Raw genomic sequence first — 18,722 nt, forward strand, 5'->3', positions numbered from 1 at the left:
TAGAGGGTAGATCGACAATATCACACTGGGAACACAGCATTCATCTTATTGAAGAGAAAAGTTATTGACACAGAGAGCTTTCAGATTTGTTTCCCATGAAAATAGATAAGAATGCGAGGACTACATGTTGGTGCTGGAGCTTAAATATAGATCATGTTTTAAATCAAACACTTAGAGGGGTCAACAGATCATGCATTTGTGTGCCTTGGAAATAGAGACCAGAGTGTTGAACAGTTGAGCCACTGGGTGGCACTAGAACATTCAGCCATACTGTTATGTTTGTCTCAAGATCACCACTCTCCCCAATTAACCAACGTTACAGTTGTTGGTTGAGGAGTTTGCTCTAGAGAGACTAGAAATTATTTGTAATATATGCTGATCATACGTCTTAGAAGTCATAATGTTAGGGAGTGGTATCTCAGACCAGTAGAAGTGGGTTTAGATGTGAACTGAAATTGGTTTTTAATCATTTACTTAGTCACAATATTTAAATTAGAATAATATTGAGAAGGAAGATTGTCATATTGTAATCAAATGCATACAATTCAGGAAAGGGATCCATTTTGTGTGCAGCACATTTAATCAAAGACATTCTTCCAAAGAGTATGTAGTTTCAGATGCTTAGTTCTTGTTTGTTGAGGATCGTCAGTTTAGCAGAGCCACGGTGTCTTACAGAAGGTCCTACAGAATTTGTCCATAGAGCTGAAGCCTAAATGGGCTGATGACCATTTGAGCTGAGCAGGCTAGGGAATGCAAACTCTTTTTCTCCTCTGAGATTTTGAGGTTTTATTTACACATCTGACCAAAATAATCCTATACACAGGAAATTCTTGTGATTGTGAGTTCTTCTCCTTAAATGTTGGGAAGTTTATTTATTTCTACAAGCATTCCTGATTTGCACTCTCAAAGTCTACAGTGAAGGTTTCAGAGGAATATAAATATAAGCTATATTTAGAAGTCTGAGTTTTTTTGTCAGATATTTCATGATCATGTTGTCAGTAATGCTCTGATTTCATGCAGGTGTCATAGAAACCCCTACAAACTCACTGCTTATTTATACAGTATGAATCTTTACAGTTCAATACCATAACAACTTTCATTCACTGTAAATCACATGTGGCCTCCAGGAAACAGATGGCAATGCTCTGATTGATTCAGTATTTGTGTTAACAGCACTTTTTGCAATGGGGAATTTGTTTAACTGATAAACAAATGCATGTTTACTAGTGCCCATAGCTCTAATCCTGATGTAGTATGTAGTGCAGGGTTATTACAAATGTTTCACTTTTCCCTTCAGAATTTTGGTTTATTATTCAAAGATGTAAATCTGTTTATGAGGAAGAACATTGAAAACCAGCTGCAGGGCTATATTTAAGCAACAAGGCCCGAGGGGGTGTGGTATATGGCCAATATAACACAGCGAAAAGCTGTTCTTAAGCACGACGCAACGCGGAGTGCCTAGATACTGGTGTCCTGAGGTGTCTTATTGCTACTATAAAATAGTTTCCAAGGTGATTAGAGCAGTAAAAATACATGTTTTGTAATACCTGACCTGTGGTATATGGTCTGATATACCATGGCTTTCAGCAAATCAGCATTCAGGGCTCAAACCACCCAGTTTATAATAAAGAGTACATGACTGTAATGATCTTTAAGTTTAATAGGCTAAGATTGAATGTGTTACTTTACTGTCCTTTCTTTTCAATTTACTTATGTCTATTTTCATGGAATGAAATCAAGCTGACTTGCAATGTATTTTTTTTGTTTATTACACTTTTATTTTACATTCAAGATGGAAAAATTAAAAATAATAATTATACAGAAGTTTTTTTCAGCTACCTTCTAAAAAACTATTTTCACTTTAACATCTAAATTCAACATCTGAGAAGCAGCACAGAATATAACACACACAACAGTCAAATGGCAGACACTCAGATGACAAGCTCAGAGCTCCTACATATAAACCATAGTTTTCCTAAACATTTACATTTACTAAAACAACATCCGTACACTCTTGGGCTTTTATTAATTGTTCTCTCATGACGATAAATCAACTGAAAGAGGAACTGCAATGGTATTTTATGCGCAGCTGCACTTCGGAAGAGAAGTTAGCCTATAATAACCATAATCACAATCATTTTTTAATCACAGTCTTTATTGGCGCCTGAAAAAGATAATTGTCGAAGTCATAGTCTCTCTTCCCACAGTACCAAAATGGTGACACTCGCGCGTAATACCTTGCAATATTTTTGATTTATTTTTTAGATGTTCCATTATATTATTATGCAGATGTTCCCAATTTTTTTTAACATATCACTCTGCCTATTTAAAATGTATAACTTTCTCAGGGCACGTGGGCGATAAGTAAGGGCAAAGCGGGAATCCCATCAGCTTGAATTGGTGACTTTGGGGGTACAAGCCTGTCTCTGTTGTTACATCAACGCTGCTTTTGTGCATTTGGTTCCCCTTTTTTGATAAGATACTGTCTATGCTAAAACCTTTGGATTTGTCCGTTGCTCTGCTAGGGACAGTGGGTACAATTTCCATTGTTCTACACAGCATAGATGAGTTCAAGTTCTCCGTGCAACCGGACAGGATAGGAGGCCCATTCTCCCTCCCATCAAAGGCTAGTCTACTATTGTCTGCTTCACTCGCATGGAGGGAAGACGCTCCTGACAGATGCGCTGTGTCCAAACAGACCCTGTGCTCCTGAACGGGTATGCACCTTGGACCGTGTCGCGCGTCAGTTGATTGTGTGCCATACATGTCCTGCGTGGATTCAGTTTGGATTTGATTCTGCACATTACATATTTGGCCATGGACAGACCCACTTTGCTGCATCCCAACATTGTTGAACTCACCAAGAACATGTTTTACATCTAAACTGCGTTGCTCAAAATGTCTCTGATGTTGTTCCACCTCCGTGCCCACCACAGCCCAATCTCCAGCTGACATAGGCCTACCCATCCTCCTCAGGTGAGCATCAGCTGGAACGTTAGATCCTGACGGGTTCGTGGTGACTGGACCTCTTTTCCTCTTGTGAGTAGTTAGTTTTCTCTTCCTCCGTCTATAGTTCCCGTTCTCGAACATGTCTAGACATTTGGTGTCCAAAGTCCAGTAGCTGCCTTTCCCGGTACGGCCCTTCTCTCTCGGTACCTTGATGAAACAGTCGTTTAGAGAGAGGTTGTGGCGTATTGAGTTCTGCCAGCCCTGCTTGTTGTCATGGTAAAAGGGGAAGCCGTCCATTATGAACTGGTAAATGCCGCTCAGCGTTGCGCGCTTGTCTGGTGCGCTCTTGATGGCCATAGCGATAAGTGCAATGTAGCTGTACGGAGGTTTTTGCAGAGATTCCTGCCGAGTTGGGACGAAGCTCAAAGCGGGAAGAATTGTACCGCCGTCGCCTCCATACAAGTAAATCAGGGACGAATTGTGGAAATTGAGCGCCGAGGGTGGCACTCCAAGCACTCGGCTGTGGTAAATGCTCATGATGCTGGAACGCTATCTGCTTCCCAAGGAACTTCAGTTCGTGGAGAGAACTGCTCTTGGAATGATGGGCTCCCACAGTGTCTCTGCCTCATGAGTCAAACAATGTTAAATAATTGTTTAACATGTTTTATGTTGACTTTTCATTGGAAAATAAATTATCTATCATAAACACTGCTTGTGTTCTCAGCCCACCCACATTAATTAAAATTTCATTGCCGAAAGCCCCAGCTCTCTCCCCGCGTGTCCCCTGCGTAGGCCTACCAGCCAATGGTGTTCTTGGTTATTCCCACATTTGTTTATAGAATTAGTCTGTTGATAAGTCTGCCCACCCAAGTTGAATCAAGCTGTGTTTATTTGGATAAATTTCCGGGCACCCAATACATAAACGCACTGATCTGATGTTTGAAATATCACGTACACCCTTGACGCTGAAAGTTGCTCACACAGAGAGAACAAGCAAACACGGCCGAGTTCTTTCTGGGAGTTGCTGTGGGTTACTTGAAATAAAAACAAAGTGTATAAAAGGAAAATAACTTAAACAATTTTATTTTAAAGGGATAGTACACCCAAATTACAAAATTACACATTGGTTTACAAAGTTACTGTTGAGTAACTGATTACATGTGGGGTGACCCCCCCAGTGCTGACACAAAACATTTGGTCAAAAATTAGGTAGGCCTATGTGGATGATGGTCATGCTTAAACAAACAAACTATGAAGGGATATAAGTGGCTACAATTGACACTTTTTTCTGTTATTTAATTAAATGTGTTTGCGAAAAAATCGTGTCCAAATCATCCTCAAGTTTCAAAAAAAATGACTGTGTATTTGTATTTCTTAAGGATCCCTGCCAAGGCAGCAGCTACTCTTCCTGGGGTCCTGCAACATTAAAGCAGCTATATACAATTAAAAATATTTCATGACATTACATTTCATAACATTTTACCCAAAACATTTAGTTTGTTCCCTCAGGCCACTACTCCACTATCACATATTTACAATACAACATCCATGTGTATGTGTGTGTCGAGTGCGTGTCTTATCATGTGTATGTGTGTTTGTGTGTGTCTCTTCACAATCCCTGTTGTTCTATAAGGTTTATTTTTACCTGTTTTTCTTAATCTGATTCTACTGTTTGCATCAGTTACCTGATGTAGAATATAGTTCCATGTAGTCATGGCTCTATGTAGTACTGTGCACCTCCCATAGTCTGTTCTTGACTTGGGGATTGTGAAGAGACCTTTGGTGACATGTCTTGTGGGGTATGGATGGGTGTCCGAGCTGTGTGCTAGTAGTTTAAACAGACACCTCGCTGCATTCAGCATGTCAACACTTCTTACAAAACAAGTAGTGATGAAGTCAATCTCTCTTCCACTTTGAGCCATGAGAGATTTACATGCATTTTATTAATGTTAGCTCTCTGTGTACAGTTAAGAGCCAGCCGTGCTGCCCTGTTCTAAACCAATTATAATTATTTTACGAGGTCTCTCTTTGTGGCACCTGACCTCACTACTGAACAGTAGTCCAGGTGTGATAAAACTAGAGCCTGTAGGATCTGCCTTGTTGATAGTGTTGTTAAAATGGCAGAGCAGCTCTGTATTATGGACAGACTTCTCCCCATCTTAGCTACTGATGTATCAACATGTTTTGACCATGACCGTTTAAAATCCAGGGTTACTCCAAGCAGTTTAGTCTCCTCAACTTGCTCAATTTCCACATTATTTATTGCAGGACTTAGTTGAGGTTTATGGTTTAGTGAATGATTTGTCACAAATACATTGTGTAACTAAATTAAGTTACACTATATATAGAAACATATGTGGACACCCCTTTAAATTATGCAATCTCCATAGGAAAACACTGGCAATAGAATGGCATTACTGAAGAGCTTAGTGACTTTCAACGTGGCACCGTCATAGGATGCCACCTGTCAAACAAGTCAGTTCGTCAAATTTCTGCCCAGCTAGAGCTGCCCCGGTCATCTGTAAGTGCTGTTATTGTGAAGTGGAAAAGTCTAGGAGCAACAACGTCTCAGCCGCAAAGTGGTAGGCCACACAAGCTCACAGAATTCGATTCCCACGGGGGACCAGTACGGAAAAAAAATATATATGAAATGTGTGAAATGTATTCACTACTGTAAGTCGCTCTGGATAAGAGCATCTGCTAAATGACTAAAATGTCAAATGGGACCATCAAGTGCTGAAGCACGTAGCGAATAGAAATGGTCTGTCCTCAGTTACAACACTCACTCCCGAGTTCCAAACTGCCTCTGGAAGCAAAGTCAGCACAATAACTGTCGGGAGCTTCATGAAATGGGTTTACACAAACATTTGAATGAAAAAGGCTGGGTTAAAAATGGGATGGGAATCCTTCTGAGTTACATATCCTTAGGAAAAGCTTATATTAGCATAAGGTTGTTGGTTGAAGTTTGTGTCTATATCTCTTTGTTCAGTTAATGTCAGGGGTATTCGTAATTTACTCAAACGTAAGGCTATTTTCCTGTATTGCAAACGGTTTAATGCAGACTTATACTTTCTACAAGAGACTCATGCTTGTTCTACCGATCTAGCTTTTTGGAAAAATCAATGGGGTAACGATATCTGGTTATCATATGGCAACAACCACTCTGCAGGTGTAGCAGTTTTAAGAGGTGCATTTAAAGGGAAGGTCATCAGTAGTAAGACTCACCACTCTGGACGTTGGTTAATTTGAACAGTGAATTTGAACAGTGAAATGTTTTATTAGGGAATATCTATGCAACAAAAACAAACAAAACAACAGGATGTTATTTCAAGAATTTGAAGAAGAGATGAATAGTTAAAGGTGTATTTCAGGTTATCCAAATTATCTTAGGTGGAGATTTATTTTAATTCTGTGAATAATGTGATGTGACAGATATCCCCCTCCAAATAGAGCCAGCATGGTTAATCCTGAGTTTAATAATCTATGTCTTGTTCTTGGATTATTTGATATTTGGAGATCTAAATATCAGATAAAAAGGACTTCACCTTGTGTAACAAGGGCATGTCCAGACAGTCAATAATTAATTTCTGGTTTATTTCTAATTCATTAGATAACACTGCAAGCAAGCTATCCATTGAATCATTAATTCTTACTGATCATAAAGTTATATTCTTATCTGTAAATATTAATGGATCAGAAGTTAATAAACCAAATTGGAGTTATTGGAAACTCAATAGCAGGCTGTTGGAAGATGATAATTTAAAGATGGATTCCAAAGATATTATACAAGAAAATGTAAATCTTATGGGAAATATTGGGAATTAATCCAGTATGAAATAAGACAAACAGCCATGAAGAAAGGTAAATAAATTGATGAATTTAAAAGATTGAGGCAATAAATACTTTCTCTAATCTCTATGGAGGACCTTGATGAATAAAGAAATGGTCTGAATGTACAAAGAGAGAGCAAAAGGGCATTTGTATGATCAAAAAAGAGATGGTTGGAGGAAGGTAAAAAATGTCAACATTTTTACAATTTAGAGAAAAAAATCTCAATTTTTCTTCTACTAATAAGCTTAATATAGATTGCAAAGAAAACGAAAACCTCAAAGATATTTCTAAATATGTTTCAGAAATCTATGGTAATCTTTACACCAGTAATGCCTGTCCTACTAGTGATGCCTGTACCACATGTATATATTACCTCAATTACCTCGACTGTACCGGTACCCCCTGTATATAGCCTCGCTATTGTTATTTTACTGCTGCTCTTTAATTATTTGTTACTTTTCTTTCTTATTTTTGTAGGTATTTTTCTTAAAACTGCATTGTTGGTTAAGGGCTTGTAAGTAAGCATTTCCCTGTTGTATTCGGCGCATGTGACAAATACAATTTGATGTCTGCTTTTCTAGACTCTGTCAAATACTATGCAAAATTCATAGATGAAGAATTCAATACTGTAAGTCTTGTGATTAATTTATTTCAATCAATGAAATTTAAAAAAAGAATCTCCAGCGAATGATGGCCTGAATTCGATAGATATTTTCATGAGGATATTGTTGAATTTTTATGTAATGTCTTTAAGGAGGCAATTGATTTAGGGTTCCTGCTTGTTTCTATGACAAAAGGCCTCAGTTCTGTTATCCCCAAACCAAACAAAAATCCTATGATGTTAGAAAATCGGAGACCAATCACATTAATGAACAATGATGGAAAGCTACTTGCATCCATCTTTGCAGAAATACTTAAAGGTATTGACCAAATCATTGATGATACCCAGTCTGGTTTTATGAAGGGCAGACATACAGTTGAAGTCTGAAGTTTACATACACTTAGGTTGGAGTCATTAAAACTCATTTTTCAACCACTCCACAAATTTCTTGTTAACAAACTATAGTTTTGGCAAGTCAGTTAGGACATCTACTTTGTGCATGACACAAGTAATTTTTCCAACAATTGTTTACAGACAGATTATGTCACTTATAATTCACTGTTTCACAATTCCAGTGGGTCAGAAGTTTACATACACTAAGTTGACTGTGCCTTTAAACAGCTTGGAAAATTCCAGAAAATGATGTCATGGCTTTAGAAGCTTCTGATAGGCTAATTGACATAATTTGTGTCAATTGGAGGTGTACCTGTGGATGTCAATTTCAAGGCCTACCTTGAACTCAGTGCCTCTTTGCTTGACAGCATGGGAAAAGCAAAATAAATCAGCCAAGTCCTCAGAAAAAAAATGGAGACCTCCACAAGTCTGGTTTTCCAAAATTTCCAAACGCCTGAAGGTCACGTTCATCTGTACAAACAATAGCACGCAAATATAAACACCATGGGACCACGCAGCCGTGATTCTGCTCAGGAAGGAGACGCATTCTGTCTCCTAGAGATGAACGTACTTTGGTGCGAAAAGTGCAAATCAATCCCAGAACAACAGCAGAAGATGCTGAACAACAGAAGATGCTGGAGGAAACAGGTACAAACATATCTATATCCACAGTAAAACAAGTCCTATATCGACATAACCTGAAAGGCCGCTCAGCAAGGAAGAAGACACTGCTCCAAAACCGCCATTAAAAAAGCCAGACTACGGTTTGCAACTGCACATGGGGACAAAGATCGGACTTTTTGGAGAAATGTCCTCTGGTCTGATGAAACAAAAATAGAACTGTTTGGCCATAATGACCATCATTATGTTTGGAGGAAAAATGGGGATGCTTGCAAGCCGAAGAACACCATCCCAACCGTGAAGCACGGGGGTGGCAGCATCATGTTGTGGGGGTGCTTTGCTGCAGGAGGGACTGGTGCACTTCACAAAATAGATAGCATCATGAGGCAGGAAAATTATATAGATATATTGAAGCAACATCTCAAGACATCAGTCAGGAAGTTAAAGCTTGGTCGCAAATGGGTCTTCCAAATGGACAATGACCCCAAGCATACTTCCAAAGTTGTGGCAAAATGGCTTAAGGACAACAAAGTCAAGGTATTGGTGTGGCCATCACAAAGCCCTGACCTCAATCCCATTGAGAATTTGTGGGCAGAACTGAAAAAGCGTGTGCGAGCAAGGAGGCCTACAAACCTGACTCAGTTACACCAGCTCTGTCAGGAGGAATGGGCCAAAATTCCCCCAAGTTATTGTGGGAAGCTTGTGGAAGGCTACCAAAACGTTTGACCCAAGTTAAACAATTTAAAGGCAATGCTACCCAATACTAATTGAGTGTATGTAAACTTCTGACCCACTGGGAATGTGATGAAAGAAATTAAAGCTGAAATAAATAATTTTCTCTACTATTATTCTGACATTTCACATTCTTAAAATAAAGTGGCGATCCTAACTGACCTAAGACAGGGAATATTTACTTGGATGATATGTCAGGAATTGTGAAAACTGAGTTTAAATGTATTTGACTAAGGTGTATGTAAACTTCCCACTTAAACGGTATATGTAATAATATCCGACTAGTATGGGACTTGATAGACTACAATGAGCACATTATGGAAGACAGCTTTATTTTATTTGCAGACTTTTACAAGGCTCAACATGTAATATTCCTGTAAAATATGTGATCACATATTTTGGTATTAAAGTTTGAAAAGATCAGAAAGAAAGAGCCAATTAAAATGTCTCTCCTATTGTAGAGAAAATTGGAAAAAGATTTAACCCCTTGTTATTAAGAGATCTTTCTTTATCTGGATGTGTACTTTTGTCAACATCTGCTAAACACGTGTATGTGACAATTACATTTGATTCGATTTTGATTTAGCTAGCGTTAGCCCACCAGGAAAGGATATTTAGCTAGCTAGTTAACGTTCTCACCAGTCGTGTAGTCAGACTTGCTCGCTAACATTAGGCCAGCACCAGTGAAAAGATAATTGGTTAGCTAGCATGTCACCATTTACAAAAGTTTAACTACACGAACGGTGAGCTAATGTTAACTAGCTCGCTAAATATCACCAGGTGACCTAGCTAGTTAGGCACCTTGGTTGACTAGTTAGCTACATCAGCTAAAGTTGGCTAGCTAGCTCACAAATGGACTTGTGGGCTCAATGTTTTCCCCATACAAAACACAAACGTTTTTGTTCCATGAGTGCATCTGTACATGACGAATCAAATGACCTGTGAAGTCAGTTATACATATCAGCAGGGATGGAATTAAGCTAGCCCGAGGCTAGAACTTTTGAGACAGCAGTGAAATACTTAGTAGAACATGTGCCAAACTAGCCTGACACAGCAGTACAATTTTGCCTTTACAAACATCGCATGCCACAGATTTAGATCTGGCCAGTGCCCAAAATCCTTATGTTACATCTCTGCATGTCAGTCCCTTTCGGTGACTTCACGGCTGACGGTTTTAACTTTCCTCTTGAGAATTAGAATCAGAAGTACAGTTGTATAGCTCATCGCAATACTTCACCTCTTCAGGCAAATAGTACCCTAAAATTGTCCTGATCATCTAGTTGACCGTTCCATATAATTCCTCCATCCCAGCAGAAATGTCCAATCCACATAGTAGGACTTTAGATGTGCAGATAGACCAAAACCCAGTCTGTTTTACCGTTATTATAGTCAAATCTGTGGGCTATGGTATTTTAATATAGATGTTAACATTTTAGAAATCAACTTAGCTAGTAAAAGTAACTTTTGTTTTTTTATCTTTCAGATGGGCAGACCGGAAACCCAGTGACAACACTTGGTTCTGCAACTACCATTTTCCAATGGGAAAGAGAAAGGGCCCTGTATTTACCAGAAAAGGAAGCTCATCCACCATGGCATAAGTGGAAGATCCAGACTGATGATTGGCTAACAAGAAAAAATAATGAGGCATGAGGATTGGGTGTTGATGGACCACTTGTCACATTGTCCAAGGGGGGTTTGTGTTATGATAAACAATGCATTTTCTGTCCAGATAAAGATGTTGGTACGGCATTGAAAAATATCCATCATTGATTAAATGTATCTTTGTCTTCCAGTCCAACAGAACATCCTTCAGACCATCTGATGCATGGACGTCCTGTGCCGGGGTGATCCGAGCATGAGCGTCCAGTTCTGGAGACTACAGCACATCGAGCCTGTGGACAGAAAGGTCAATAACTCATCAAATACGATACAATATTGTGTAAAACATTGAATTTGAAGCTTCATCAAAATTCTGACTTCATGTCCCCTTTTCCCCATGTTTTAGACATGAGGCTTGACATGCGGAACATCAGGCTCACCCCACGAGAAGCAGTGCACGATCAACACCACCCTAAGCAAGGAGATCTGCTGGAAGTGATGTACTCTTTCATTCTGGGGGTAAGATATACAATACCAGTCAAATGTTTGGACACACCTACTCATTCAAGGGTTTTTCTTTATTTTTACTATTTTCTACATTGTAGAATAATAGTGAAGACATCAAAACTATGAAATAACACATATGGAATCATGTAGTAACCAATTTTTTTTAAACAAATCTAAATATATTTTACATTTGAGATTCTTCAAATTAGCCACCCTTTGCCTTGATGACAGCTTGCACACGCTTGGCATTCTCTCAATCAGCTTCATGGGGTAGTCACCTGGAATGCATTTCAATTAACAGGTGTGCCTTGTTAAAGTTAATTTGTGGAATTTCTTTCCTTCTTAATGCGTTTGAGCCAATCAGTTGTGTTGTGACAAGGTAGGGGTGGTATAAGGTTTTACTGATAACCTACAAAGCATTACATGGGCTTGCTCCTACCTATCTTTCCGATTTGGTCCTGCCGTACATACCTACACATACGCTACGGTCACAAGACGCAGGCCTCCTAATTGTCCCTAGAATTTCTAAGCAAACGGCTGGAGGTAGGGCTTTCTCCTATAGAGCTCCATTTTTATGTAATGGTCTGCCTACCCATGTGAGAGACGCAGACTCAGTCTCAACCTTTAAGTCTTTACTGAAGACTTATCTCTTCAGTAGGTCCTATGATTAAGTATAGTCTGGCCCAGGAGTGTGAAGGTGAACGGAAAGGCTGGAGCAACGAACCGCCCTTGCTGTCTCTGCCTTGCCGGTTCCCCTCTTTCCACTGGGATTCTCTGCCTCTAACCCTTTTACAGGGGCTGAGTCACTGGCTTACTGGTGTTCTTCCATGCCGTCCATGGGAGGGGTGCATCACTTGAGTGGGTTGAGTCACTGACGTGGTCTTCCTGTCTGGGTTGGCACCCCCCCTTGGGTTGTGCCATGGCGGAGATCGTTGTGGGCTATACTCGGCCTTGTCTTAGGACGGTAAGTTGGTGGTTGGAGAAATCCCTCTAGTGGTGTGGGGGCTGTGCTTTGGCAAAGTGGGTGGGGTTATATCCTGCCTGTTTGGCCCTGTCCGGGGTATCATCGGATGGGGCCACAGTGTCTTCTGATCCCTCCTGTCTCAGCCTCCAGTATTTATGCTGCAGTAGTTTATGTGTCGGGGGCTAGGGTCAGTCTGTTACATCTGGAGTATTTCTCTTGTCTTATCCGGTGTCCTGTGTGAATTTAAATATGCTCTCTCTAATTCTCTCTTTCTGTCTTTCTCTCGGAGGACCTGAGCCCTAGGACCATGCCTCAGGACTACCTGGTATGATGACTCCTTGCTGTCCCCAGTCCACCTGGCCGTGCTGCTGCTCCAGTTTCAACTGTTCTGCCTGCGGCTATGGAACCCTGACCTGTTCACCGGACGTGCTTGTTGCACCCTCGACAACTACTATGGTTATTATTATTTGACCATGCTGGTCATTTATGAACATTTTAACATCTTGACCATGTTCTGTTATAATATCCACCCTGCACAGCCAGATGAGGACTGGCCACCCCTCATAGCCTGGTTCCTCTCTAGGTTTCTTCCTAGGTTTTTGGCCTTTGTAGGGAGTTTTTCCTAGGGAGTTTTTCCTAGCCACCGTGCTTCTTTCACATGCATTGCTTGCTGTTTGGGGTTTTAGGCTGGGTTTCTGTACAGCACTTTGAGATATCAGCTGATGTACGAAGGGCTATATAAATTGATTTGATTTGATAGAGAAGATAGACTAAGTCCATGTTATGGCAAGAACAGCTCAAATAAGCAAAGAGAAACAACAGTCCACCATTACTTTATGACTTGAAGGTCAGTCAATCCGTAAAATTTCAAGAACTTTGAAAGTTTCTTCAAGTGCAGTCGCAAAAACCATCAAGCGCTATGATGAAACTGGCTCTCATGAGGACCACTACAGGAAAGGAAGACCCAGAGTTACCGCTGCTGCAGAGGATAAGTTCATTCGACTTAACTGGACCTCAGATTCCAGCCCAAATAAATGCTTCACAGAGTTCATGTAAGAGACACATCTCAACATCAACTGTTCAGAGGAGACGGTCTGAAACCACTACTAAAGGACACCAATAATAATAAGAGACTTGCTTGGGCCAAGAAACACGAGCAATGGACATTACACCGGTGGAAGTCAAAATTTGAGATGGTTTGGGATGAGTTGGACCGCAGAGTGAAGGAAAAGCAGCCAGCAAGTGCTCAGAATATTTGAGAAATCCTTCAAGACTGTTGGAAAAGCATTCCTCATGAAGCTGGTTGAGAGAATGTCAAAAGTGTGCAAAGCTGTCAAGGCAAAGAGTGGCTACTTTGAAGAATCTAAAATAGTATTTTTAACACATTTTTGGTTTCTACATGATTCCATATGTGTTATGGAATCACAGTTGTGATGTCTTCACTAATATTCTACAATGTAGAACATAGTAAAAATAAAGAGAACCCTTGAAGGAGTAGGTGTATCCAAACTTTTGACTGGTACTGTAATTTAAACATCACAGATATAAATTCCCAATGTGCCCATGATAACATGCAATGTGAATCGTGTTGTACTCCTGGATGAAACTGCTACTTGCCTTCAGCAAGTAAGACAGGGGTAAGAAACATCACAGATATAAATTCCCACTGTGCCCATGGTAAAGTTTTGAGCAAAACCTGTATATATTATAACCTATTCTGGGAGCCTTGTGTGTGTGTTTGAACTAAGTGGAATATTTTTGGACCATTCACTTCCCGAAAACAGGTACTGACAGGAGGAGCAATATGAGTCTGCTAGAGGTCGTCATGCTCGATGGGGAGTGTATTGGAAGCTTTGGGGGTCCACACAACGAAGAAGCAGGTGTCCATTCCAGGGATGTGGAGCTGACCTTGGACCTGGTGCCAGTAAGGATGGTCTTCACGGAGAAAATCCTTTGACTTCACTGCCTCTTCAATGGTAAGGTCCCTTGCACCATAGGTACACTTGACCTCATCACTGCTGTGGTGTTCACCAGACCATCTGGTGGGGCACCCAGGATCCCAGACCCTGTGACCCAAAGCCGTGATTCCTGCACATCCATCCCTATAGCCATTTTGAATGCCTTGATGCCCTCCTTTTCGTTATCTGAGCCCCACATTACAGACAACAACCCATCCAACGACTGTGATCTGAGGACCCTTTTTAGCAGCGATGGAGTAACGCTCTTGGCCCTAACCACAGATTCATACTTGCTGGCCGTCAACCTTCTCCTCATTGTGTGCCAGTTGCAGTTGGTGCGCTGTCCAACTGTTGCCTGCCGTATAGCCTCCTGCTGCTCCACCGACACCGCCATGACAGCCAGGATGACTGCATGCCCCAGGTGCCCTTGTTTTTGAACAATGTCTGGTACAGAAAGGGATGACAGGGAGGGTAGCAGTTGTTCTGGCTCAGGTTCAAGGAGACATGCCATTCCACTGAACCTGCCCCAGAGACGGTTCCTTAGCCACTGAAGATCCTCCTCTGTGGGATCTCAGGACAGAGGGTTGTAGTCTTTGGCCGGGTACAGGTCCTCCATTGATGGCACCTGGTTGGGCACGGCTGGCTTCCTCCACTCGCATTCCACATCCGTACGGCCGACATTGTGAACCGCCAAAATAGCTGCATGGCTACCTGTATGAGCTCCACGGTGGCATTCTCATGTGGTAGAGAGAATCCCTTGGTTACCTATAGAGACCTGGCAAGAGGAAGGATGTGCCACATGCCTTTCAATGTATGACTTTGAACACATTCATTGTAAGAAATGTGCTATATAAAGTTTGATTTGATTACATTACAGATGTAGAATATTTAATAAACTGTCATTTTCAAGAGAACAAGTGCAGTTTTTCCATAAATCTTTCCATAATTGGTAACTTGGGATTTTAACACTTGACTTATCAATCATATAGTGGGAAGGATTCTATAAAGCAAGATTGTGTGAATGCATGTACCACTCCGAATAAATAAATACTTTGCCTTTGAAGATTTGTCTCTGGTCATGAAACTACAATACAGGTTGTATGTCTAAACAAAATCAATTCTGAATGTCAATATATTTTTTGATTCATTCTCATTAATGACAACACTCTGGTATCCATGATAATCTGGTTAATGATTATATAATTTATTAAGTGGTTCTTTCCTTGTAGAATGTTGACAGCTGTATTGAACACATTGTGTTGCTAAGATGCTCAAACTGAACTTAATAGCTACACTCACCGACACAAGATAAACTTTATCCCTCATTCTGGCCCTGACCAAACCGTTAAGTTGCCCCTCATTTTAGCTGCACTTCTCCACATGAGTAGACTTATAGTGGTCTTCTCCCTTTTTAAAGCTCTTATGCTCATCCTTGAAAATTGTCTGAAGTAGACATGGTTTACAAACAATTATCTAGGCTATTTTTGTCTACTGCTCTGCTAACTAGCTAGTTAAAGTGTAGTTAGTGGCTAGCTAAGACAGAGAAAGGGGATGCAAGAAGTTTAACACTTTATTAAATTAATTTCAATACAGCACATGGATTCATCATGGATTGGGTACAGGTCTCTGATCTGGTGGTGAACGATAGCTGAAGTGCAGGAACTTCCTGCAGGAATTTGTAGTCTTGTTGAGGTATTTTCTGTTGCTAATTAGCATTTCAAATTTTTTGGGAGTAAATTGAGGCAAATATATTGATAAAACTTAGCTTGTCCGAGAGAGAATTACACGGTTATCAAAACGTCACGCCAATGTAAGCCTACACCAAACACACACTTAATATGAAGTGTTTGTAAAATTCACGATGTGAAAAATGAATGGCGAAAACCATTGGAACTATTTCTGTGTTATGGTTACTGTGGCGGATTATATGGCCAACCGGTGGCTTCAAAGCCTCTCATCAGCAATCCAGGGTTTATATACATCATTGGTCAATGACATTCAATTCAGCATTGGAAAAAAGCACGTTTAAGTTTGTTCTACCTGAGCAAGTCTGACCACAATTCAAAGACCACTATGATGACACACCAAATGCGTTTGATGGATCCTTTTTTGTCTTCTAATGTAATCCAAAAGTAACAATGTACTACGTTACTGAGTTTGGGTAATCCAAAAGTTACGTTACTGATTAAAATGTAGAGGTAACTAGTAACTGTTACATTTAGAAAGTTACCTACCCAACACTGTTGGTTTAATCAGTCTATAGACAAGGTATGACAGCAATCAATGCTTTGGTTTTGTTTCCACATGCTAACATTTTAACATGTCATTCAAATCATGGGACCGATTTTAACATTGTTCGTGCGTCATGTCCAAATAATCCCAAAGTACAATATCTCAAATGAATTGTGAAGCTCAACAAAGTCACTTATAGAGAATTTGAACATAATGTGCGAAAAATGCAAATATTTGAATTGGATTTGTGCCACAAATGCTCAAACGTTAGTACGTGGAAACAGTTCCAGGTAAACTAAACCAAAGCATAGATTGCTGTCATACCTTGTCCATAGACTGCTTACAGGTTAAGGAAACCTATTTTTCATTTTGTAATTTGGGTGAACTATCCCTTTAACACATGTTGTGCAGATCCCCTTTCATCTTAAATTAGGAATTTAAAAAGAGAGAAGGTATAGCCTATACTTTACTTATTTAATTCTCAGACCTGTTAACATACACTGATTTAATTTAATTTATTACTATACATAAAAATATACTTCAGGCATTGTTTTATAATGGAACATATCCCTCTGCTATGCTTGAATTTCTTTTAAATACAGCGTTTTAACTGTTTTATCAACAGATGAGTGAGAAAGCAGTCAACCACTGCCATAAAAGGACAACTTGGCAGGACGTCAAAGTAAACTGTATTATTTGTGCATGATGCTTTATATTATGTATTTTCCTGTTTATAAAACGGAGGAGGATTATAACAACTTTACAAGTGCACACAGCTGGCCGGTGCTTACATTACGAGTTTGGAGGTTTCAGCATCTAAACTACTGAGTTTTTCTGAGTTTGTCTTTTTTCCTCTCCTCACAGACGATGATTCATTAAGAAATCGACCAACCAGTGGAGGCTGCTGAGGGGAGTACGGCTCATAATAATAGTTGTAATTGAGCGAATGGAATGGCATCAAACACATGGAAACCATATGATTGATGTATTTGATACCATTCCACTGATTCCGCTCCTGCCATTACCACGAGCCCGTCCTCCCCAATTAAGGTGCCACCAACCTCCTGTGAGAGCATCGTGTCCAAAAGCAGCCTATAGTCTATGTAATAATAATAACATGGGGGGTGCTTATATTTTTCCTGTTACACACTTGTACAATGTGTTTTTTTTGTGTATCCCAACTCCCCCTGAGACACCCACAGGGAGTGGGATCACGACCAGGGTCACCATTGTCCAGTGTGTCTGGAGCAATTGGGGTTAAGTGCCTTGCTCAAGGGCACCGTGACAGGTTTTCACCTTGTCAGCACTGGGATCTGAACCAGCGACCTTTCAGTTACTGGTCTACCGCTGTAACCTTGAGGGTATGTAGTCTCTCTCAAGTGTTTAGCCCACACACTCATCTGATATTGGAGGGTGCTATTGCAGCCCATTCTTGACCAATAACAATATACAGAGGCGCAACTTTCAGTGGGGACGGAGGGGACATGTCCCCCCACATTCTGAAATTGCATTTTTGTCCCCCCCAGTTTTATCATTGGAGTGTGATACAAAATGAGGCAACGGCCTGCTTCAGGACCATGCGGACGCCTCTGAGCGGTGTTTGGAGTGTTTATCCGACTGGATAAACATTTATTTGTAATATTATGTCCCCTCCAGCTTTAAAACCAAAGTTGCACCCCTGACAGAATATATAGACATAATGCCCGCTATAATTGTCAAATATTTAACATTTGAGTATAATAGCTGGGGTAAATACAAAAAGGAAAATAATGCGGTCAATGAGCATACAGTCTACCTACAGTAGGCTATTTTTTCTAGGTTGTTTTGTGGATATCAAAAACTTGGCCTACACAACTCTGTTGGTTTGGTTAGTGGGGAGATGGCTCTTAGACAATTATACTGTAACCAATAAGAAGTATTTATATTTTAAACAAAACATTTACATTTGATAGAGAAATAGGCTACAGAGGTCACCCTTTGAATTATATAAATATTGCATTGACAGGGACAGTGTTAGACACTATATAAATATTTTATCACTGAAATGGTGAGCAACCCTGACAAGAAGGGTTACAGATTTGGTTGAAGATAGTATCATACAGTATGTCAAACCCTGGCCTATGGACCTGGCTTTCCCAGGAACAAAAGAAAGACAGTTGGTGACACCTAATGGCGAGAATGAGAATCGTGTGCTTTTTTTTTGCCTGACTTGTGAATTATATGTTTTTTTTAAATAGTTTACTTATTCACACACACTTTAATACGGAAGTCCAGAAAAGACATGAATAAAAAATCCTAGTTATGTTGAGATCACAACATAACAAAAGTTGTTTTC

At 40.1% G+C, this 18,722-nt stretch overlaps 1 protein-coding gene and 1 long non-coding RNA gene across 2 annotated transcripts; both read right to left on the reverse strand.

Moving 5' to 3' along the window:
* Nucleotides 1-1,753: 1,753 nt before the first annotated feature.
* LOC106573802 (forkhead box protein I2-A-like) lies at nt 1,754-3,679 on the reverse strand. The gene has a single exon (XM_014149153.2). The coding sequence runs from the start codon at nt 3,484-3,486 to the stop codon at nt 2,323-2,325; it is 1,164 nt and encodes a 387-aa protein (XP_014004628.1). The 5' UTR covers nt 3,487-3,679; the 3' UTR covers nt 1,754-2,322.
* A 5,763-nt stretch (nt 3,680-9,442) lies between these two features.
* LOC123727813 (uncharacterized) lies at nt 9,443-11,283 on the reverse strand. The gene is made up of 2 exons (XR_006759739.1): nt 11,167-11,283; nt 9,443-11,019 (listed from the first exon to the last, which is right to left on the reverse strand). It is a non-coding gene; the product is annotated as an uncharacterized lncRNA (long non-coding RNA).
* Nucleotides 11,284-18,722: the final 7,439 nt, after the last annotated feature.

The sequence above is a fragment of the Salmo salar genome, chromosome ssa16, assembly GCF_905237065.1.
Source record: "Salmo salar chromosome ssa16, Ssal_v3.1, whole genome shotgun sequence".
NCBI lineage: Eukaryota > Metazoa > Chordata > Actinopteri > Salmoniformes > Salmonidae > Salmo > Salmo salar.